Source organism: Hippichthys cyanospilos, chromosome 10, assembly GCF_059441005.1.
Source record: "Hippichthys cyanospilos isolate Australia breed blue-spotted pipefish chromosome 10, RoL_Hcya_1.0, whole genome shotgun sequence".
NCBI classification, from domain to species: Eukaryota; Metazoa; Chordata; class Actinopteri; order Syngnathiformes; family Syngnathidae; genus Hippichthys; species Hippichthys cyanospilos.
This window is the reverse complement of record NC_142378.1, coordinates 18,105,550-18,129,914: the sequence shown is the minus strand read 5'-3', so window position 1 is coordinate 18,129,914 and position 24,365 is coordinate 18,105,550. Positions and strand designations below refer to the sequence as shown.

The window sequence follows — 24,365 nt, the reverse complement described above, 5'->3', positions numbered from 1 at the left end:
AGAAGTAGAAGGAAGACAAGGGGGTTCCGCTACAAACAGCAAAAGTATGACGACGATTCACAACAATCGATTTGGGAGTTAGGATGACTAGTTATTCTATGCATTACAGTTTAACAAAGAAAACGCCAGCAAAGACATTGCGATACAACTTGTAACAATTGTAACAATTTGTAATTCTACACAATGAAGCTTTAATGGCTAAGCCAGATAAATCAATATATTTTTCCACTTTATTTTCAAATGAATGACATTAAAGAATGATAAAAATTCCCGATAACATCACCTTTCAATACCAACATTCTAACTGCTATTCTATACATTTATAAAGTATCTTGATACCAATACCGAAATGATACCAAGGCAAACACAACCAAACAACAATTTAGCAATATCACATGAGAATGATTACTGTTGTACTCCCCAAACATTTTGAAACTGGTTCAGCCATTGTTTTCCAAACTAAAAACAGATGATTGCCACTGTCGCATTTGAATTATTCTCAAAAGATCAATCTGTTTTAAGGAAGGACTACATCCAGCAAAGAATTTCAACCATTTTAAGTTAAACCTGCTCTATGTGGGAAACTGAATTTAAAATCACAAATGTCACGCGTGGCCAAAAAATAAAACTGTACTCTCCTTTCTTGACGTGCACACGCATATTTGAACATTACTATATTTCTGAAGACTCAGCATAGAGGCTGAAATCATCATAACCAATTGGTTAAATCTTTATATAGGTGAGGAAAGTCCTATATAATTGTTTGAAAAACTTTGTAGGTCTACATATATATATATGTAGGGAAAATAACAATTCAGAGTGAATGCTCTTGACATTCGACATAGCGTTTGCATTACGCTAGCATGCTGCAGGTAAAATAGGCTATGCCTGGGCGATATAGCGATTTTTTTTCGATTGCCGGTAATTTGAATTTTTTTGTCACGAACAATTTGAAAAACAATATAACAAATATTTCCCTCTAATTTGCTGTGGCGCATTTTGCCCTCATGAGCTTTGGTAGCTTCTGCATTACTGCATTTTTTCATTCACACTCATGCTAAACAGAAGGCTAGCGCAACAAGGCCATGGCTAAAGAAAGCGAACTGTTTGTTTCTAAAAGACAGGAGTTGTATCATCAGTGGTTTGGAAGTCGCTTGGGTTTGCGGCGACAGACATAGAGCAAGTACCGCTGCAGCGTTTGTTCGACGGCCCTTGCTAAGAGGGAGGTATATATGGTGGCTTGATAAAGTATTCATACCCCTTGAATTTTTCCACATTTTGTCACGTTCTGACCACAAACAAATATATTTTATTGGCATTTTATGTGAAAGACCAACACAAAGCCGTTCACAATTGTGAAGTAGTGAAGTGGTGGCAGCATCATGTCGTGGGGCTGCTTTCCTTCAGCAAGGACAGGGAAGCTGGTCAGAGATGATGGGAAGATAGATGTAGCCAAATACTGAACTATGTTGGAAGAAAACCTGCTGGAATCTGCAAAAGACTTGAGAATGGGGTGGAGGTTCACCTTCCAGCAGGACAATGACCCTAAACATGAAGCCAGAGCTACAATGGAATGGGTTTAAACAAAACATATTCCTGTGTTAGAGAGCCCCAGTCAAAGTCCAGACCTAAATCCAATCGAGAATCTGTGGTAAGATCTGAAAACCGCTGTTCACAAACGCTCTCCATCTAATCTTGCTGATCTTGAGCTGTTCTGCAAAAATGAATGAGCAAAAATTTCAGTCTCTAGATGTGCAAAGCTGGTAGAGACATATCCAAAAAGCCTTGCAGCTGTAATTGCAGCGAGAGGTGGTTCCATAAAGTATAGACACAGGGGGGCTGAATACTTTTGCACAGCACATTTTTCAGTTTTTTTTATTTAAAAAAAAAACCTTGAAAGTCATGCATAATTTTCTTTATACTTCACAATTGTAAATGGCTTTGTGTTGGTCTTTCACATAAAATGCCAATAAAAGATATTTATGTTTGTGGACAGAAGGTGACAGAATGTGGAAAAATTCAAGAGGTATGAATACTTTTTCAAAAATAAAAGTAAAACTTGTTTTGAATCTTCCGTGTCATTTTATTTATTTTCGAAAAAAGAGAAAAAAAAAAGAAAAAAAACAAACACTATAGTCACCTAGGAAAATAGGGTGACATACTTTTTAATTTCATCCATTATTGGTGTTCATTTCATGTCAAATGTCACCATCCACTTCACTTTCAACTTCGGTTAAAAACAAAAATTGGGTGAGCTTGAAGTAACTGCTAATTGAAACCAACACAATACAGGTCTTTCTAAATTGTCAATTTGATCATTCGTTTACTTTTGGAGTAGAAAGAAAGCCATTTGGGCATCACTTTTGAAACCCTAATTAGCTCTCATCTCTCTGAATTGCTGAAATATAAAACTGTTATTTAATCTAGTTTTTACCTGGTCACTACAATGTTTCAATCTTTTTGTGACACTTGTCATGGTTTTTCTTTTTTTAGCCTTGCGCGAAGTATCTGTGGCTGTCTGGGACATGCTAAATGAATGAAGATCTCTTCCAGGCAAATGTAGAATCCATGACAGCACAATACTGGATCTTGGTCAACACTGTGACGTGTGAGCTAACACAAGAATGCACATGACATTACCACAGCAAAAATTCAAACCCGGGCCTGGTTTGAAAACTATTGGCCAGAGGCTTGCAGAAGTAATTCTACATATTCTACATATAATTCCAAATATACATATAGCAGCTTTAAACTAAAGCTTTTCACAACAGATTTTTAATAACGATTAAAATAACGATTAAAAAAATTTGACAACATTTTTAGACTACTTGCCAATTGATCTTGGCACATTTAAAGGTACCGTAATTGGACTATCATTGAAACTATAAAAAGGAACAGCAACAGCTTAGTTTTACATGTATGGTTTCAAGGTCATGTAGTGGCATGAAAAGGGATGCAGGAAAATCAGAATGAATCTGAATGACTGGTGCAAAAATGTTCTTGATATATTTGACTATTGTGAGGTATTGTTGTGCTATTCTTATAATATTAGAATTTATGGTTGACACCAACCATTTGACTCTGGAGCCACATGTTAGGTTACATGAAGAACAAATTGTCTATAGACGTGTGTGTGTATGATTATTTGTCTATCTGCTCCCAGGTATTGACCGGTCACCAGTCTGGAGTGAGCCAAAGTCAAGACTGGCTCCAGAACACCCATGAACCAAATGAGGACAAGCAAAGCAGAAAATGGGTGGATAGACATATAACATATCAGGGGGAGAAGGGGGAGAAAAACTTACATTTCATCCTCACGAGCTTTTTTGCTTCAATCACTAAAAGTGAGTCTAGTAATGAATTCTGTCAAAGTGATGTCATATCGTGGGCATCCAAAGAGGCTGATAAGTGCGCGCCTTGTACCACAACACAATAGTCTTGTGTGTGGATAACACATTCACCACTGCGCCCATGCAATGTGGGCGAGTGTCCACAATTGTCTGTCGTGTAGTGGAATTGATTGCTCTAAGCTGACATTTAAAACAGAACTTAGGAATGTGACTGCTGCTTCCATCCTGCCCTCTGTAGCGTGGACCATAAGGACATGGGGAGGCGAGAGGAAGTCTGGCCTCTTTGAAAACTGTTGGGGGTGTGCTTCACTGACATGATGCAGGCCCAGACTAATCTCAAATTCATGCCCAGCTTGCTCTCGTGCATATAACCATGCAGACCCTAACAAAAGGAAGTGGCCGAAGCGGCAAAGGCAGTTGGCAGTCTTATCAGTAGCGTATAAGGGAGGGTCGACGTTTACACCCAAGTGCAGCCTGAAGGGACTGATTGCAACAATTCCATTTCCGTACTTAACAGTGTAGGCGGAGAGGAAACATAAAGATGAGAACCCTGCCGCCACAATCAGCCTGGGTTTTCTGAGAATTTCCACTCAGTTTTTTTTTTTTTTTGTCACTGCTTACTGTCTCACCACAATCACTACTGAATTAAAAAAACAAACAAACAAACAAAAAAAAAACAGTTTGTCAGTTTCACTAAGACCAGAAGACAACCACTTCCTTTTCCGCTCTCCTGATGTCATAGACCAGGGATGGGCAAACTATGGCCGGTGGGCCGGATCCAGCCCGTTAGTCTTTATAATCCGGCGTGCCTATGATGGCACAGGATTAAGGTTTGGTTTGAATGATTCCATTCATTTCATTTTGACTTGCTATGGCAGACATTCCAACACCAGGTGTCACCGTAGGCGCAATGACATGATTTTGCAGAGCCTCGAGGAAGAATGAGAGACAGCGAAAGAGAGCACGAATGAGCCATTTTCAATTATTGCTTTTCTACTGGTCAGATCACAACACATTTGCAGCAATGTCAAACAAAAGAAAGTGGACAGTGAGTGCCGGGTGTTTAAGAAAGAATGGATGCATTTTTTTTTTTTTTTTTTTTTAGTGTAGTCCGGTCCAAGGATGTATGTTGTTCCAAGGCGGTTTTGAAAGAAAATAATAGCAGCCGTCACTTGTCCACCAAGGCGTCTTAATTATGCCAGCAACCATTCGACACAAGAATGTACAGCTACCACTGACAGGTTGGTAGCTAGCCTGCAGGCTTAGCAAAACACCTTTATTAGACCAACAATCATCCAAGAAACAAACACAAATACAAGTTATTTACTGTCATTCAAACTAGCAAAAGCCAGCAAGCCTTTCCCCGAAGAGGATTTTTTAAAGAGTGCAAAGTAGAGACCTCAAGTATTTTATGTCCTGAGAGCAAGAAGAAATTTGAAAAAAAAAAAAAAGAAAAACAAAACATGCAGGTCAGTGACTTGCCGTATTGCTGTAATTGACACTTAACACTTAACAAGCAAGCTAAAAAATAAAGCGGCATCATTTTCATTATATTCTTTGGCACTGTCAAAAACAATGACTGATAAAAAAGACACTGCTCATTTTACGATAAAAGGAGGACTTTTTGGATATGGAGGACTTATTTAATAGCGTATTAATAGCATATCAACGGTCATACAGAGGCACAAGTTACCTTGGAGTACGCTCGTCAACATTACTACAAATGGATCACCAAATTTGACAGGAAAAACGTCGGGATGCTCAAGAGGTAATGTTCCTACACTGCATAATTCACTAGGTAGCACTTAGTAAAACCGTGTTGCAGGTTCACCACGTTGCAAAACCTGTTAACTTTACTCCAGCGAGAGGACTTAGCCACCACCGGTTTATTCTTTTTCTCAAAGAAACTTAACGCTGATCACACAAAGTTACTGTACCATTCTAATGTCCGTTGGTTAAGTTTAGGAAAAGTATGTCAACATGTCTGGGATATCAAACAGGAGATTACTTCTTGTTGGATCTACTTGAAAAAACTGACAATTTTCCAGAGCTGAATGACACATGATGGCTTTGAGTGTTATGAGTGATGAACACCTCAGATCTGTTCTGAGAATTGCCACAACAGGATTACCTCTGTGATGCACTGGCTAAAAAGGGTAATCAACAACACTGTTCTCAATCAATACTTTAGCTATGTTTATATTGGACATGTACTGTTAATAAATGCAGTTTTTTTTTTAATATGTACTGTATCTTGTTGCTGTCCTGGCCGTCAAATTTTAAAAGTCAATGTGGCCCTTGACCCAAAAAGTTTGCCCACCCCTGTAATAGACAGTAAGAGTACTAACTATACCATCAACAACTCTGCGGAAGCTTGATGATCAGTAAAAGCATTGGGTGACCAGGTTACCAATTCATGTCAACACAAGTCTTGGGCTAAACTTAGACTGCAACAATTAATCAGTTAAGTAAAATAAGGTGATTAAGTAAGGATGGCAATCCCAAGGGAACAAAAAAAGCTGCAAATCATACGCACATACTGGTTTTCAAGAATCAATTTCATTGGCAAGTCTCTGCAGCCCTGAACAAAATAAGTGAGACAGAAAATGGGAATTGGACTGTTGAAGCTTCTAAGTGTAAATCCAGCCTTTATGTCTTGCCATGTGCTATAAGGCACGTGTTAAGTTGAAACAGATGTTCAGTCTAAAAGCAAACATATATGCCTGCATGAGAACAGCATATGTAGACATACTTCACTGTAACCAATGACACAAACATTCGAGGACTTGCAAACAAACCAAAGCAAGCCATTAAGACACACTTTAAATGTATTCCAAAGTCATCTGAATCCACCCTAGTTTAACATTTCAGTCATTGCATTTTCTTGTATTGTACACTAACACCAAGAATGGTTTAACCACATTTTCACGCACTCGAGTTACTTTGTTTTGCCCACGTGCTGATAAGAGTCTCAATCAAACACCTCAGCAATGCAATAAAAGAAAAACAAAAAATGCACGATGTGTTTTCTCCAAGCCACAAGTTTTAAGAACCACACAGCAGAGAAAAAGAACTTTTGTGAAAAGAAACAAGTAAAGCACAGTAGTGACTTTGACGGTATTTTGTTTTTGTTTGTGTGACACTTCAAACTATAATAATACAAAAACAGGACTGAGAAAAGGCTTTTGAAATCTTTCATTTTTTTTTTTTTACAACTATAAAACGGATAGCGAGCGATGTGAACTCATCTTATGGCTTGGGGTGAAAGTTTGTTATTCACACCATGAATTCATTTTTTTCTGACTGCAATGATGTACACTTTCACTACCTACAGTGAAAAGTAGTTTATATCATAGAAGTACTGTTGAAACAGGAGTGGCTAAGATGTTGGCATTTTGGCACCTCCCATACAAGCTAATTCATAGAAATGTTTCCAAGAGGAGTAGACAAACGTCAAAGTAAGCTGTTGAAAAATAATTAAGTAATATCATTCTACTCTTATTTGAAAACCTTAGTTAGGTAATATCTCACCCAAAAAAAAAAACGGACACGTAAAACAAATTCCTCCAGAGCCCATCAACCAATTTTCAAAGTTTTCTGTCACTGGTTGAAAATCTTTCTTGTCCAGAGTAGACTGTGGACAGATCTGATCAGCTAGCTTAGCAGATGCTTTGCGAGCGTGTAATGTCATGATTTGCAGATCAAGCAATGACACCATTGGCACATCAAAATTAATACATTAAAGCAAACACATTCTTGTTCACGGGGACGTTCTAAGCCGCTATCATTAATAAGCCATTGTTTCTCTGCATATATTCTGAGTTTTTTTGTTTTACCCAATAATTTAATTTATTTTGACAAAATGTTTGGCTATTTAAAGGACCACCTGGTCCCAATGCCCATGAATGGTGGAATTGTGACTGTACAGTGACTGAGCAAGTTGTTGGTTTATTTTCTTAGGATCGAGAGGAGTGATTGACTTTTTTTATATAAACTTGCTGATCCTGTAACAACCAAAAGGATTTGGTGCATTTGCTGCCTCCCCTCACCTGTCCAACAGTGCATGAAAAACAGCGTGAGAAACCTACTACAGAACTGCTGCACACATTAATGGGATATGTCACTGTAACGCCTGAGCTTTTAAGTGGCTCGTGGGGATCGGGAGGAGGAATTGTTTTGATGTGTTTTATTGCTGCCCCATTAGTAGGATACACTTGGAAAATACATCATGCATTGCAAGTTATTAAACAGTTACAGCTCTCCTACTTCGGTTTTCGAACCACTGCTCTAAACAATCGGACAACGTTGCGAAGTAGGGTGACACAAGGTGAGCGTGTGCCCAGGTCCTTAGTTGACACAAGCAGGGTTGTCCTTTCCACACTAGCGTGCCCGAGCTCGGAAGTGGCTAACACCGGGGGCTAGGTAACAAAGCCAAAACAAATACAACACGAATACGCGATAAAGGTTCCACAGCACATAAACGAAGAACACTTACGTAAACCGGCAAGGGCCAGGGGTAGCCAGCGGCTTCTGCTCCAACCGGCGATTTGAGCCTGAGCTCCAGCTTTTCTCCCATTCTCCACTTGACGGCGGCTTGGGCTTGCGGCTAGCGCGCTAGGCTAGCTAGTAGATTGCTCAGCGCGAGCTACAACGTGAACATGTTGAAGTGGGTCAAAATGTGTTTTGTAGAAAAAAAAACTTTATCAGATGTCCGCGCGTGAAAAGGGCACAAAGTTGCTTCTAATTCGGTTCCGAAATGTCAATAAAAAAATGCCCTCTTTATGACCAGTGGCAATAACACCTCGTCTGTGTGGCCGCCATCTTGCCCGGCATTGAAAAACTATGGCAGGCGGCCACACTCACACACAGGCTATGGTGACGTCACAGCGTGGGAGGGGCTTTGAGGTTGGGGAACCGTGACAGCGAGTGGAAGCGAACCACATTTATGTACTATTTTTCTTATTTTTGTGTGTATTACCAATCATGCAAAATTATTCTAAGGGCACATCGTCACTTGGTGACAGATCTGACGTGCCTACGTGACAGCGTTTGCACGTCACAAAGCCCAACTGCGTCGGCATCACTGATAACAAAATCACTGATACATTTCCCAACAATTCCTACTTGGAAAAACAGAACAGTCCTGTCCAAAAAAGAAAAAAGAAAACAACACGAAACAGAATATTTAATATTGTGTTTGGATCAAACTTTATTGATCCCACAGAATTGGAGATTTGATCATTTATGTAAAAATAACATCAATAAATAAATATGATAGGACATAAAGACTCCTGTATCTTCAGCCAAAAGTGCTCCATTCACCTGCTGTTTTACTGAAGGATACAAAATGTAAATGATAGCAAGAATAGATTTTTTGGAGATGTGAAAATGACGCAAATTATTCCTCTTATCAAACTCAACAAAATATTTTTGCAACAAACCATATCGTCATGCCTCAAATGAACGCGCATGAAGACTTTTCAGATAACTATCATTTATTTGCCAGCATTACATCATTACATGGTAACTCAATGTAGTAACATCACCCATCTTCTCCTCTTATTCAAGTTACAAAAATATTTCTGCAACAAACCACATTGAGTCATACCTCGAATTAAAGTGCGGAATGATGACTTCCCAGATCTGGAATTATTCTGACAGCATTATATCATATGATGACAATGCCCAAAAATGTCATCTATTTCCTCTAATTACACTCACCAAAAATGTATCTGGAACAAACCACATTGGATCACGCCTCAAATGAAAGCGCTTGATGAAGATTTCCTGGATATCGACTTATTTTGTTAGTATTTCATCATGACATGCTGACACAATCACCAGATATCTTTTGTGTTTATACGCATATTGAGTCCCACCTCAAATTTGTTTGAGATGACTTCCCAGTTAATAATTCTGAAATCATGATGTCTATGGGGAAAATGTTTTCCTGAACAATTTCAATTTTGATTCATTAAACTCAACAAAGTCACGCTTCAAATGAAAGTGCTTGATGAGGACTTTCCAGAATGATATTATTTTATCGCATCTCGCATGATCCATATTAAAGTGTTTACTTTGGACTTGGTCTTAGCTTGAAGAGGGCTTTCTAGAAATGCGATATTTTTTTTAAATATCAAACTCATATAATGACTGAGTGAACACGGTTTTTGTCATGTACTGTTATGTCACCAATCTGAATAAATTCCCCAAAATTTACTTGTTAAAAAAAAGTCACCATTCAAATTAAAGTGCTCAGTGAGAGCTTCCCAGACCCCTGACGACTTTGTCAATCGTTTAATCATTTGACGAGACGGTGGCCAAAAAACATGCTTCTTTTAACATTCCTCGATCTCCACCTCGTACTAAACCCAAATCCGTTTCAGCAGCAAATGACCACACAAACATGTCACCAAGTAACATGGTAGGCACCCTGTGGTGGACACGGTTGAATCCAGTCAGAATGTGTGCCTAATTAAAACCAGAGGGGGGAGGGAAGCTCCAGTGGTGTCCATATGTGAATAAACATGTCAGCATATACCATACTGTATAGCCACTGAATGCCGAAGAGGAATAGCGGCGGATCACCATGAACCCACTGACCGCATCCCTCCTCCCTCACCCAAGCCATGCTGCATGAGGCCAGCTCTGGGATGTAAGCCAGTAGCAACATAACACGCGAGGCCCAGGCCAAGTGGAGCAACAGTGGCCATGTGGAATTCCGGGATCCTTCAGCACAGTATCAGATTACATCTCGAGTCTCTTTTTGGCTCTGGTACAATGCCAGGGGATCCTTACTCAGTCATGTGTTGCATTAAAGATATTTGTAAAGTCTGCACTACTTAATATCCCCCCCCCCCCACACACACACACACACACATACTTGAACATGGTGTAATCAATGCATGCCTTCAAGTGTTGCTGACATGTCAAAGATAACCATGCAAAATGTGGTGACAGCGTGTAAAAGATTTGGCTTGAGTTTGCTGCTTTCTAGTACAAAAACAAAGCTTGTCAGAAAGTGAGCCAAGTTAGCGGGAAGGAGGACTGTGCTGCCCCCACGAGGTCAAGATGGTCCAAATCACAATACAGTAAAGTTGAAAATACAGGGTGTTCCAAAATGTTTGACCCCATTTCACAGGCCAATAATTTTGAAAATTTTCGTTGGAATGACCTCAAATTTTCACAGCTTGTGTAGAAACGTTTCATGTTTTTGTGTGTAACGTTTGTCAGTTCTTTTCAGGTTAAGAAATGCCATACACTTCAAAAGAAAAGGCATTTTGCGTGTTTGAGTGTGCTCGGACTCAGTCACCGAAGAAAGTGCAGCGTGCCTTCTTCACAAATTTCACAAAGAAGGCACCAACTACAAAACAAATTAGGACTTGGCACCATCAATTTCAAGAAAAGGGCTGCTTATGCATACCTAAATCCCTCATATTGAACATTTATAAAAATGTCATAGAACCAACAAATATTTGTACTTTTCTTTGTAAATTTAACCAATAAAACTTATGACCTTCAACATAAAGTGTATTGGCGATATGGGCATTTTAGAATGGGGTCATACATTTTGGAACACCCTGTACACTTCTGGCAATACTTTTGACAAGTACATATACTTTAAGACAAAAAAAAAAAAAAAAACAGGGTTTTTTTCTTTATAGCAACATTGTACTCATGGGCGCTTCATTTGGTGCACTCACACAACCCTTATAAAAGACATGTATAGAAATGTCCGGTAACTATTAAAACAAACTTAATTATCCTACCGTTTTCAATAACATATGTTCTCATTTGGGTCACCACTGAGCTGGTAAATTTGGGTGAGATGCAGAGAACAACGCACGTTAACATTTAGGCTACAAAGATAACATTTGTTGAAAGTTTTCTTATATTGCTTTTTTCTTTTGCTAATGTTAAAAAAGGTGCAGTAACAAATCAATATCTTCCTGAGTCAAAATTCTATATTAACTCATGTCATGATGGCTATAGATGTAAATAATGCATTTTAACTGGGCTTGCAGTGAATGAGTGAAATACACATTGCAATTCTAAAAAAGAATGACATCCAGGATTGAAATTTTGGCAATTGTTGTCCTGTCATACAATACTTAAAAATAGAACCTAACCGCTGAATATTAAAATTCCAACTTAAAATCTACTCACCCCTTGGACATGAAGACGTTTGCAGCAACTATCACAAACTGTCACACACACACACACGCACGCACGCACGCACGCACGCGCGCACGCACGCACACAAAAAGCTTCAAAATGAGTAAAACCAAATTTGTACCACACTGTACATGAATCATAAGCAGGGCCCCAATGTATTGCAGAATCATACAGACAGCATTAATAAGTTTGCAAATTTGACAAATCGGGATTTTAAATGATCTTTTTTATTGAAACAAAAATGTTCATTTCAGTCCCAGTCCCTTATGGTTTTCAAAAAGCGTGCTTTGGGTTCTCGATGTTGACATTTCCATCCGCCTCCCGAGTGCCCCCAGGCTCCTCTTTATTTTTTGCTTTTGCTTGTACATCAGCAAGATACAGGAACAGGTTGAGGGAAAATAAAATGTATACAAGGTCATTTTGGCACAATCACTCCTGTGTGGCTGAATATTCACTCACAATGTATTTTCATTGAGGCCACATTAGGTCAGTATGCAAATGGAAACAGCACTGTATATTCTCTCATGGGGAAAGCGCTGCCCCAAAAAAAAAAAGACAAAAATATTCCTAACATTGGGGTTTGGATTCTTGTCAATTCTTTTGCTCTCCTGGTAGAAAATGCAATGATTGTTCATTCAGAAAGCATGCCCCCCCCCAAATATTTGGACCAACCCCCCCAAATGAAAAAAAAACACTCACAGATAACAGCAAGGTGAAGGAGAAAAGTGCTGATTTATCATTTTCACATAAAGCAAGGGATCTCTTTCCTATCAGGGGGCCATGTTGGCGCGTTTGTTCAATTTATGACAAAATAGGTGAGGATTTAGGGCCCTCTGACTTTTCATTCATCTTGTCCCACAAGACACAAAGGATCTCTGTTGCCGACCGGACTTGCCCTCTTGCGAGCTTGTCTGACATCAAGTTTTGGGGAGGGGAGGCAAAAAGTAGTAGAATGGCAAAGGTCTGTTGCAGAAGAGGATGGCTTCATGTTAACAGTCGTGTGGATGCAACGTGATAGGAAATGGAGATCTGCCATACTAAATTGCATGATATACATTTTTCACAAAAACTCAATAAGCTTTTGGGTGAAATTTCAAGGTGAACCTAAAATGCTCTACAGGCAATCTGCATTTACTTTTAAAAAACGCACGCTTAGTTTCCGTGCTTTTTCTGAACAACTTGCTGAAAGAGCAGAATGGCTGAATTCAGGTCTTATTTATTTAGAATCATTATTTTAACGGGGAGTTAACCGAGAAAGTTTCCTTACAATAATATGCCTGTGCAACCCCACTAGCTGAAACATGGTATTCGAATTAATATTGCGTAGGAATTAAGCAGCAAATCCACCAGTCGCACCAACAATTTTGTCTCTTGCCGTCGATTGAAAATGGCGTCACAGTTGCTCAGGGCTCAGAGAACAATCAAACACAGCTCAGTCACATGTGCAAACTCAGATTACAGGTGTGCCGTGACTTGTTGTTTCTTGAGCCCTGAGCAACTGTGATGTCAATTTTTGTGGACAGCAAATGACAAAATAGTCACCTCTTGATATGGGTAAAACTCTGTGCTTAATTCATATGCACTCATTTGTTATCAGCCCTGTTAAAATGTATTTTTGACTTGTACAGCTGTCAGCGGTTGTGAATGAGTTGACATGTTCATTTTCAGCTCAGTAAAAAATGGATCTTTGACAACTTCAGCCCTCAGTGGCAGTGGATGAGTTTTTTCAGAATGCATTGTTTAGACAAGTGGGGGGGCTACATTGAACATACTCTATTATCAAGACAATTTTGGGATTGACTTCCCCTTTGAACAGTTATCTTCACATTTGACATCATGAGACCAAGAAGGTCCCAACAATTGATTGTACGATTAATACAACTGACAGTTCCTTATGTTCTCAAAGGGAAGTGGTCACAGTTTAGATCATCAGCAGGTTATAACAAAGATACTGACTGACCGGAAAAGTCACAGAAAGGCATGAAAGTGGACATCTTCGGAAATAAAAGCTTTGACTCCTTTCTACGGTAGAGAACGGTCAAGTAGTGCATAAAGTTGGGAAATACTGAACGATTAGACAAGTGATTCAAAGGCCAAGTTAACTCGTGAAGGTCATAAGTAAATTGAAATTTCCCCCAAAAGCCATAACTTTTTTGTATAGGTAGAGCATTTGCAGGTGAAATGATTTTAGGCAATTTCTAAAAGAGGATGTGATCCATTTTTAAAAGCGAACGCCCTCTGTTGGCCACCAGCAAAATTTCTCAAGCGTGATGAGTAGTGAGACAACAACAAGCCTGGTTGCTTTAAAGCCCATGAGAATAAAGGGATATGAGACTTAAGACTTTGGAAAAGCGTGGCGTGCAACTTACGACATGTGCATGCTCTCTTTTAAAGAGAGGAGAAGATTGAAGGGCAAAAGGCAGCTTCTGAATTCAATACTGGCTGAATTTCAAAATGAGGTGAGATGGCCTTGAAAAAGCGCTGATAGTCCCATCACTTTGGGCCTGTGAAAATAAATACATCTCTCTCTATATATATATTTAAGGCGGGGAAGACTATTTCATTTGCTTTTCCTAACTTAAAACAAACATTTGGGCTGCACTTCTCAGTCTCAAAACCAGAACAGACATTTCCTTGGAAAGAAGTGTTTTTTTTTTTTTTTAATTCCCTGATTCTTTCAGATCCTACTAGAAGAAGCTGAGAAAAACAAAACAGCCTCACATGGCCTGGCAGCAAAATCTTCCACAGTGAAAAGAAAAGTAAAGAGAGGACAAAGATTCCGCGTCCTGGTTTGAGTCTTCACGTAAGCCTTGGACCTACTGTTAATGACAGCATCCTTGTCTAAAATGCGGGGAAAAAAAATCCAGAGGTTGTTTTTTTCTTTTTTTCTCATCCAAATAAATACTTTTCCTTTCAGAGTTGCTGTTGATCATACTCGCTGATGACTCTTTTGATATGTGCCAGTTTGTTGTGCAGATATTCACAGCGGTTTTTTTCTTGGCTATAGTGCGGATTGATCTGCAAGGCACAGAAAGGACACATTTCAAACAAATGCAAACGAGCAGTGATAAGAGGTAAGTTCCTTTCGTGACCACATGCTTAACAAAAACAGTCACCTCACATTGTCTTTGGCCTTTGAAAGCAAAATAGTTGCGGTTCATTTATTACAACTACATCCCAAAAATGTATATTTTTTTTCTTCAGCAATGAGCGCTCTAAATTTTATAAAAATACAGTCATGACAAAATAAGGAATGGTAAATACAGGGTTATCATATTTATTGCCGTATTTGTGCACTTTGGCCAGCTGGGGGCAGTATAATACAGAAATACTGATGCTCAATGCATACAATTGAAAAGTCACAGCTCCCCAGTAACTGCAAGACAAATTCGTTCTTCAGAAGATGAAGAATATTTGACTGTTGAATAACATTCAGTTATCGACTGCATGTGTTCCTTCATGATTCGTGTTACAATATTCGTTACAGTTGAGTAACTTGTTGTAGGAATTTTATTAGCGTTAAATAAGAAAACTTGCATAGAAAAGGTTATGTGGTTATTTGAAGAACATTTCAAGTCATAATAACAATAATAATTATTTTTGTTAATTTGTAAATTTCAACTATAGATATTGTTTTTGGTAAATTATTGATCAAAATGTGAATTTTGTTATGAAGAGGTCAACCCCAGCACTATTCATATAACAAATGTTCAGGTCAAATAATTCATTTAGAGTAGGTAACAATCAAGACCAATGGGACCAAATAATGGGGCTGATATTTGGCTTTTGACAAAAAAGCGCATTGTCCTTTTAAATGAACAAACAAATAAAATAAAACAATTAGACAGGTCCTCAAAGATCAATTAGTTAACCCAGGGAACTACTGTACTGTATTTTTTTTTTATTTCAGTTACCATCAGAAGAGTTTCCGCCTACTGCGGGAATATGCTGTACAGTTTCTTTGAGATGAAAATATTGTTTATTTTGAAACGTCCAGTAATATTTATTGTAGAAAACTAACAGAAGCTTCTTGTATTTCCTTATTTCAATTTTCATTCAACACCAGTTAGTTAGTGTCTTGGGCTAATGATAGAGACTTGTGCTGCATCACGCAATGACAGCATAAATGACTAGTGGTTTCTTAGTGTCATTCATCAGCGATTAATTTTATTTTTTTTCTTCCTAAGGGCAGTGTGTTGATGCTGGTAGCTCTGTGAGGTGATGGCCAAAAAAAAAAAAAAAAAAAAAAAAAAAAAAAAAAAATCAAGTCGTGAGAATGAGACAGATAGCTGCTCCGCCACCACAGCTGTGAAGGCCAACTTCAAAATAAAAGCCTACTGCTGCTATGACATTGCTGCCCATTGTGGTGTATTTATTTTGTATTTATTAGATTTATAAACAGTAATATATGCCATATGTTTTCTTTTTGTGTGTGTGTGTGTGTGGGGGGGGGGTAAACGATTTTCAAATGAGTCACATTTCTGACTTTAACAAATAATTTTAAGTAAAGGAAGTCTCGATTCTAAATTAACCCGACAACATCTTTAAGGCGTAAACACAAAAGTGGAAACAACAATTTCTTAAACACTTGTAGACAGCATCTTAAAAATGTAAATTATATACTTTTTATAAGTTAAAACGTATATTCAGCATATAAAAGATGACTTTTAAAATAAAAATTGATAAAGTCAGACAAATCCAATTTTTTTTTTTAGCTCATTCATTCAACATATAAAATATGACTAATATAAAAATTGGTAAAAGCAGACAGTTCTATTTTTTAGCTCAATCATGTGTTAGAATGGCAAAAACCTACCTTTTTAATGTTATGATACTCTTGAAGTATCTGATTGTGGATTGTCTGTAAAGGACAGAACATGACACCGTTTGTTTTTAATGTTGGCGCCACACAAAGGTATGTGTTACTATCGAAGAGAACCACTACCTTGTACTTGTCTGTGCCTTGTTGCAACTTCTTCAACTCGTTGTCCAGCTCAGAAAAGTGGCGGGTGATGCTTTCGATGTGAGCGTGTAAACCACGGTACTCACTATACTCCGAGTTGAAGTCATTTTTATACCTCTGACGCTGCTCTGGAGATGTGATCACTGTGTACTTCCTAGGGTAGTGTTAAGAGAAACGGCTAATCAACATTAGTAGAAAAGCTAAGTAGAAGTCAAACAATCAAATGTAACTACAAGCTCTTGGGTTTGCAGGTTTAGAGGTTCCACTGTAAATGCAACTTCAAGAGTGGAGGGAAAACCAAAAACAGCAACTGTGACAATGTTGAAGTACTTACAATAAGTAGTCAGCAATCTCTGGTGGTGATGAAATACTGGTACTATTGCACATCCCGTTCAAAGCTGAAACACAAGGACAGATATATGAGCATATATCAGTAACAGCGTTACTGTAAGCCCATTCAGCCAATTTTTTCCACAAAAAAACATGAGGAAAAAAAATGTACTTTTCACATACGTACTTCCATCACATGAAGGCCTTTCTGGTTGTTCTACCCTAACCAACTGTATGAACCTCTGTTTACGCCAAATCCAGGACAGCAAAAATCTTTATGTGAACAAAGAATTTCTATGCCATGAGGCAATGCCGGGAGGGGTTGCCGATGACCCCAGGGAAAAGGATTGGTTTTTGCCACGTGAAGTGTAATTGTGATTAAATTAGGACTGGCATCTTTTTTTTTCAGACACTTTGATGCGCTTGTATTTTTTTTCTGCTTAAACAAACCTTTAACCTGTATATGCTGCAAAAAACTAACTAAAAAACGAATTTATATTGCTTTTTCCTTGTATTAACGTTAAAAATACAGTTTTAGGTATACTTACACAATTTTCATAGATAATCTTATTCATGGTCGGCATGGCAAGTTGGGGGGGGGGGGCGTTTTCTCTTTCCTGGGGGGGTTGGGGCTTTGTAAAATAAAATTGAGAAGCACTGCACTGATGGAAGAGCAATTGATTGTTATGCTTGCAACTATGCGTCACTGGCACTTATGGATGAACAGATACAGTAGAACTCCTTCCTCTACAACGAAATCATGTTTGCAGCCAGAAATTTTTCACAACAGGAGACTTTTCACTACAGCAAATCTATGTTTCTAATGTAAACATAAAAAAAAACATATTGTGCAATCTACAATCTGACTGAGGTTAAAAACAAAACCATCATCCACATGGGGGGGGGGGGTTGACACATCTATATTATGCATTCATTTTCATACTTACATAAATTTCTTGCATAATGTCTTTCACTTAGTTTCATCCATCTTTCATTTTTATGACTTTTATCCTGCCTTCAAGTGTTAAGCTTGGTTTAAGCTTGACGCATTCGTGAGCTCCACGTGGCTCCACGCGTCAAAATGACGTTTTTTGGCAACCATAGCCCTCCGCGCGGACCAGATTTTCCACAACGTTTACCTTCCGGAATTTCTTTACGAGCGGATAATATGGCAGAAAAACTGCTACTTTTGGAAGTTCACCGGTACTAACACCTTTATAATTTGGCTGAAAAGGACTACCATAACCTAAATCCCCAAAACAACTCCTGACGAGCACCACGTTGGGGAGAGATGAGGAGTCAGTTAAAAAAACGCTTGGAAGAATTTAAATAATTTGAATGTACTAGGATTCTCCACGTCTGTTATAGAGTAGTGTTGTTTGTGTCCTGCAAACTCCATTTACTGCCTCCTATAGTATGGGAAAATATCGGCAGACTGCAATGGAAAGCTGCACCGAGTATAAAGTGCTGTAAAATGCATGCCGGTGCGTCAGGAATAAACCAAGCAAAAACCTTTGCTACAGGCTTGTTTTCGCTGTAGTGAATTTCAGTCCAAACGCAGAGAAAAACATTTCGTATTATGCAACAGGAGGATTTTTTGTTGTAGGTGGAAATAAGAAAGAGGCCAAGGCTTCGATGCATGGAGATTTTTTTCCTCACTGGGGGTATATTTGCACATGCAGGTTTCGTTGTCGAGGAGTTTTACTGTAATTTATTCTTCAAATAATTTATGGCCCATTTTAGAGAGATTTATGATCTTTTGCAGGAACCACTGCGCAAAATGAATGGGATAAGAAAGCCTACATAAGAGGAGGACAATTACTACTCACTTGTGCTTTTCAGTGGAATACTGTTGTTGCTTTTGAGATTTTCTGGGCTCATCTCGCAGGTTTGGTCAGGCTCAGGCACTGAATGTGGACTCTTGTTCTTCTCATCTGAGCCTCTGGGTCTCCCCTTATCTTTCTTGTCCTTGTCTTTATGCTTCTTGGACTTCTTTTTGGACTTTTTGCTGCTGATGACTGCTGATGGACTCACGTGACGTGGAGGCGAAGGAGGGGACGCGCTGATAGGAGGTGCCGTCATTGCAGAAGGAAGCAAATTTGCTTGGCAAAGCCTCTCCGCCGCCGCCTCCTGGGCGTCGCAGTCTTTGCCGTTGTGGCTTGAGTCGTTGCTGACGTCCGACAGTGCTTCAAACGGTCGGGGGATATCGAGCACGGGGAGTGGCTGGAAGCTTGACGTCAGGGTGCCGTCTGATAGTTGAGCGCCGAGTACTGGCAGTGCTCCACCTGCCTCGCCTTTGCTGTTGGCTGAGCTGAGCTTGCCATTGATATGACTTGGTGCAACTTTGCTGGCAAGGTGCGATATCCTCGGCTTCTTATTGGCGAGGGGGTCAATGAATTCTGCAGTAGGACGTTTCTGACAGAGAAAAGTGACTTAATATTAACAATTATTTGCTCAATATTCTTCACTCAAAAGAATTCAACTTTGAGGTTAATCAGGGCGCTTTAAACGACTGCAGATGTGTGCTGACCACGGTTATAATCTTGAGTATTTTTCCTGATAGTTAACTTTTATTTTATCTTGATATGTGTTTTTATTAATTGAGTTAGTTTTACAGAGTTTTTAGAAGTTTTTTTATTTTATTTTTTCAAAGATTTCTTTTTACATTTACAATTGTCATAATAACAATGTCAACAATAATAATAATAATGATAATAATAACAGGAAAAGGAACAACAATCATACATACTAATTGAGTTTCCATTAGTTTTTGTATCAGTTTTTTCTTCCTCAAAGAGAGAAATTGCCGACTGCAAGATAAATAAGATGAAAGTATTGTGAAAAAAAAAAAAGGAGTACGACAACTCCAAAACTGTACAGACATACAGCAATATACAAAATTAATACATCTAAAATGAACTTCAAGTTCATGGATGATTTTAGTTGGCTGAGACGAAAACAATAAAAAGGGCATGTTCACTATAATTGTAGTTTAGTAATTGTAGTTTTATAAATGTAAGCTGTAGTTTCAGCGAGTTTTCTTAAGCATTTTCATTATTATACTTTGAATAATTAAATCATTTTCATTTTTTTTACTTTGAGATTTTTCTTTTATTTTTTATTTTTTGTTTACGACTAATAACCTTGCTGCTGGCTCCCATTAAAAAAGGGTTAGTTAGCAGTTTGCTTTCACTTATTAATCGTGCAAAGAAGTAGTCTTGAATGCCGGGAGACACACCTGCATTCTTATCTTGAATGCAGTTGCTCATAATTCACAAATATTTTATATGTCACAAAAAGGTAGCAGTCTATTCTCAAAGTGGGACAAAGTGGGAAAGCGAAAAGAGTAGCTGCAATATCTCATTTTGCTGCATTCTGTGTAAAAGACACTGCCCATGACATCTACTTTTTTGGCCTGTCGAACTGCCACTTCACTTCTCTTTGACTCCCACACACCAACCTCTCACGCCCCGTTGGCTTCATGTTTCTCACCAAATATGCTGACGTTGTCATATGTCAAATCATTATTTTGGGACATCATGTTGCTGCGTGAAACTGAGCACTGTAAGCGCAGCAATACACTGTGTGCATGAATACCACAGGTGAGTAAGTATGGTGTTTATGGTTAATGGCTATGATGCACCAATCGAGTGTGATCTCTGTGGGAAGGAGGCTTCAGATGATAAGGGTACCTTACAAAAAACTTCAAAAAACATCAAAGCTTGCATTTCCAGGCTCTAAAATGTCTATTTTCTGGTAAAGGTATGGCCAAGAAGACATTTTCTCACGGCATAAATGGCTCACAAAGTCTTGGATGAGTTATGTGTAAAAGAACCAGGATGCTCACCTGAGATGGTGAGTTGCTGGCTACCTCCTTGGGTGGGCTCTCTGGAGGAGGAGCAGCATTACTCTTAGACTGGCACTGCTTCCTGAAAGAACAAACACATTCATTCTCAGTAATTGATTTGTGGGCACATCGCATTTTTCACCACAATATTGCAGATAAGCTTCAACCGGTCAGAGAAGAGCAGCGTTAATGCTGCAGAGCTGTGCAGGTGGACCCCTGAAGTCAGCTGCTGTGGAACAGAGCTTTTGTACTTGATAATACTTGTACTTACAATGGGTGGAAAAAACATAGAGTAAATGAGCCACAGCTGATTATCAGTGATGGGGGGGGGGGGGTAAATGAGAAGAATAATTTGAAAGAATAATTTGGTGAATGGCACATATGGCTAAACCTTGGACTACAGCCACCTCACACACACACATACACACGCACACACACAGATCAGCACGTACTGGAACTCAGCTGCATCACGTGCACTACAGTCATGTTGCTGTACTCTTCCTGTGACTGATAGCTGCTGGAAGTGTGTGTGTGTGTGTGTATACACAAAAAATACAGCAACATACAAAAGTTCTCTAAAGGAGAATCAGGAAAATGAGGATTACTTGGTCAAGTTCACACACAAGTATGTGTGTAGCTAAAACTGAAAAGGTAATATTTTTACACCTATTAGCGCATTTCCTACCTGAAAATGCCAAAAAACAAAAAAAAAAAAAAAATTAACTCTAAATTTAGATTCTTTGTTTCTTTAATTCTATTTAATAATGTAAGAAAATGTATGCTTTTTTTTTTTTTAGAAAGTGCACGATTATTGAGTTCTATTATTCATACTAAAAACATATTACAAAAAATGTGGTGATTTTGTAGGCTGGAACAGATTTATAGCATTTATGATATATGTTCAATGGGAAAGAATATTTAAGTCATGTTTTGAGTAACTTACATGGTCAAGAGAAACAAAAACCACCACTTTAGTTAGGCAACCACAGATATGTGGGGGATTCATTGTATAATTTGTACTTATAAAAGGTGTTTTTATCACAGACAAGAACCTAATATAAAGGCAAATACATAGGACCTTACAAATTGGAATGAGTTCTGTAGTGATCACCCCAGTCTATATACTTCTGTTGTGTTTTCTGAAAATTATGTGCGTTTTTAAGGGGAAAAGTTCTGAGATGAGTCCAATACTGGGTTGGAGGAGTTATGAAATTCTAGTGAATTCTGAACTCCAATGAACACATTTTAAATTGATTAAGCTCCATATTATACAGTAGCATTTATTCATCACAAACAAGCTCATAGGATTTGAATTGAGTCGTTTGTGATCCGCTGAGCATTGCAGCCTTAACTATATATAGCCGACTGGAAGCTTGTCTTTCCTCGCTAGCAGATCCTGAGGAACCAGATTTTTTCCACTGGGAAAAACATCATCAGCTCATGATGTCAATAAACCTAATACATTGTTGCAATGACAACATGTTATAAGTCTTACTTTACTTTGGTGGCAGCAAACACAATAGGTGCTTTCTGAATAACCTTAATTATGCATGATTAAATCATTATATGACTACGTAATTGTTGACATTCATTTTCCATCTGATACACAACAGCCATAATTTTAAAAGGACGAGTTGGTTGCAACAAGTGTTTGCTTTGAAGCAAGAGTTTTGACTACAATATCTGCCGGAGTTGTTGCAGTTCATTCTGTGACAGAACATCTGATAACTGTGCAGAAATAAATTTTGAATGTGAAACAGCAGAGGAAATCAGCTTCTGGCATCCTGTTTGCCTCAGTATGAAAGGCCATAATGAAAAGAAAACTTTTTTCTTGTAATAGACATTTCTCTGAAAAAATATCTTTATCATAACAATATAACCACTGTTAGAATATAAGAGGACAATATGACTTATTGACAAAATATTTGTTCTTCCTAGTTGTGCTACATTCTAATATTACGACTTTCCCACCTAGAAAAAAATCTATTTTATTATTGCGGAAGAAAATACAGTATTATCACATCACTTTCTACTTTTCAGTTTGGTCCAAATACACCCTTGGAGCATCAAAAACTACTTATAAAATATGTAATCTGTGAATTACAGACTGATCCACCTGAATGTATCATTTGTAAAAGAGTACCTCTTTAGGTGCATAATAATGACAAATACAGTGGTATGAAAACGTTTGGGCACCCCTGATCATATTCAGGATTTTCCTTTACAAATCATTGGTGGTTCAGCTCATCAATTTCAGTAAAAATATATCATATAGCAGACAGAAACAGTGATATTTAAGAAGTGAAATTAAGTTCATAGGATTTACGAAAAGTGTGAAATAAATAGAAGTAGGTAGGTGCATACATTTGAGCATCCTTGTTGTTCTATTGATTTGAATGTCTATAGCGCTAATATTGGGGCGAAAAAATTATTTGGCAAGCTCACTGACCCATGGCCTACATCAGTGCTTCTCAAATAGTGGGACGGGCATGCCTGGGGGAGCGCATGGTGATGCTAGAGGGAACGTCCATGACCGCAGAGAAAATACTTGTGAAGTACAAGTGAAGTACATGTACAAGTGAAGTACATGTGAAGTATAATTGCAATAAAATAAGAATGATTTATTTATTTTAGTTTCAGGCACTTGGCTATTTTTTTTATGTTTTAGACTAAGCTAAGGATCCCAGTGAAGAAATGGAAGACCACAGGCACTGTTCGAGTTAAGAGGCCTGAAGTGGCAGGCCAAAAAAAATCTCAGAATAGGAGAGGTTAAAAATGGTGAAAACAGTCAAATTCAACCCACAGACCAACTCCAAAGACCTATAACAGGATTTTGCTTCAGAAGGTGTCACTGTGCGTCGTTCAACTTTTCAGCGCATTTTGCGCCAGGACATGCTGGATGGGAGAGTAATGCAGTAGGAATCTTTTCTGCGCACATGCCCTAAACAGAGTTGCTTGAGGTATGCAAATTTAGACAAGCCAACTTCATTTTGGAATAAGGTGCTGTGGACTGATGAAACTAAAATGGAGTTATTTGGACATAACAAGGAGCTGTGTTGGAAAAAGAAGATAACATTCCAAGACAAACACCTGCTGCCCACAGTAAAATCTGGTGGTGGTTCCATCATGCTATGGGGCTGTGTGGCCAGTGCAGGTACTGGCAATATTGTTCAAATTGAAGGTCGCTTTAATTCAGTATCAGCAGATTCTTGAAAAACAATTTTCAAGAATCAGTGACAAAGTTGATGTTGCGCCAGGGCAGGATACTAAAACAACACAACGACACTAAACACTGGTCAAATTCTACTAAGGCATTAATGCAGAGGAACAAATACAACATTCTGGAATGGCCATCTCAGTCCCCAGACCTGATTATTACTGAAAATGTGTGGTGTGATTTTAAGTGGGCAGTCCATGCATGGAAACCATCAAACCTGACTGAACTAGCGATGTTTTATATGGAAGAAAACACCTTCATCCAGAATCCAGAGTCCAGAACCTCTTTAGAAGCCATAGGAAGTGTTTAGAGGCTGTTACTGCTGCAAAAGGAGGCTCCAATAAATATTGATGTCATTTTTATGTTGGGGTGCCCAAATTTATGCCCTTTCCTAATTTTCTTTAAATATTCATTTCATACTTTCCGTAAATCCTATAAACTTTTTCACTTTCACTCCTATTTCACTTCTCAAATATGTTTATT

At 38.4% G+C, this 24,365-nt stretch overlaps 2 protein-coding genes across 7 annotated transcripts in view; both read right to left on the bottom strand.

The window, feature by feature from the left end:
* The window catches only part of dot1l (DOT1-like histone H3K79 methyltransferase), a 30,419-nt gene extending 22,360 nt beyond the window's left edge, over positions 1-8,059 (bottom strand). For all 6 annotated transcript variants that reach the window (XR_015867016.1, XM_088426092.1, XM_088426093.1 and 3 more), the window contains exon 1: positions 7,846-8,059. Coding sequence is in view for 5 of the 6 variants with exons in the window: in XM_088426092.1 (XP_088282218.1) it covers positions 7,846-7,926 (81 nt within the window). In the remaining variant the exon portion in view is untranslated. The remainder of the gene's footprint in view (positions 1-7,845) is intronic.
* Positions 8,060-11,730: 3,671 nt separating this feature from the next.
* ell (elongation factor RNA polymerase II) overlaps positions 11,731-24,365 on the bottom strand; it is a 36,878-nt gene continuing 24,243 nt past the window's right edge. The window contains exons 7-12 of the mRNA XM_088426448.1: positions 20,666-20,747; positions 18,648-19,233; positions 16,823-16,886; positions 16,471-16,642; positions 16,342-16,386; positions 11,731-14,543 (exon numbers count right to left, since the gene is read on the bottom strand). Coding sequence (XP_088282574.1) covers positions 14,439-14,543; positions 16,342-16,386; positions 16,471-16,642; positions 16,823-16,886; positions 18,648-19,233; positions 20,666-20,747 — 1,054 coding nt within the window. The 3' untranslated portion in view covers positions 11,731-14,438. The remainder of the gene's footprint in view (positions 14,544-16,341; positions 16,387-16,470; positions 16,643-16,822; positions 16,887-18,647; positions 19,234-20,665; positions 20,748-24,365) is intronic.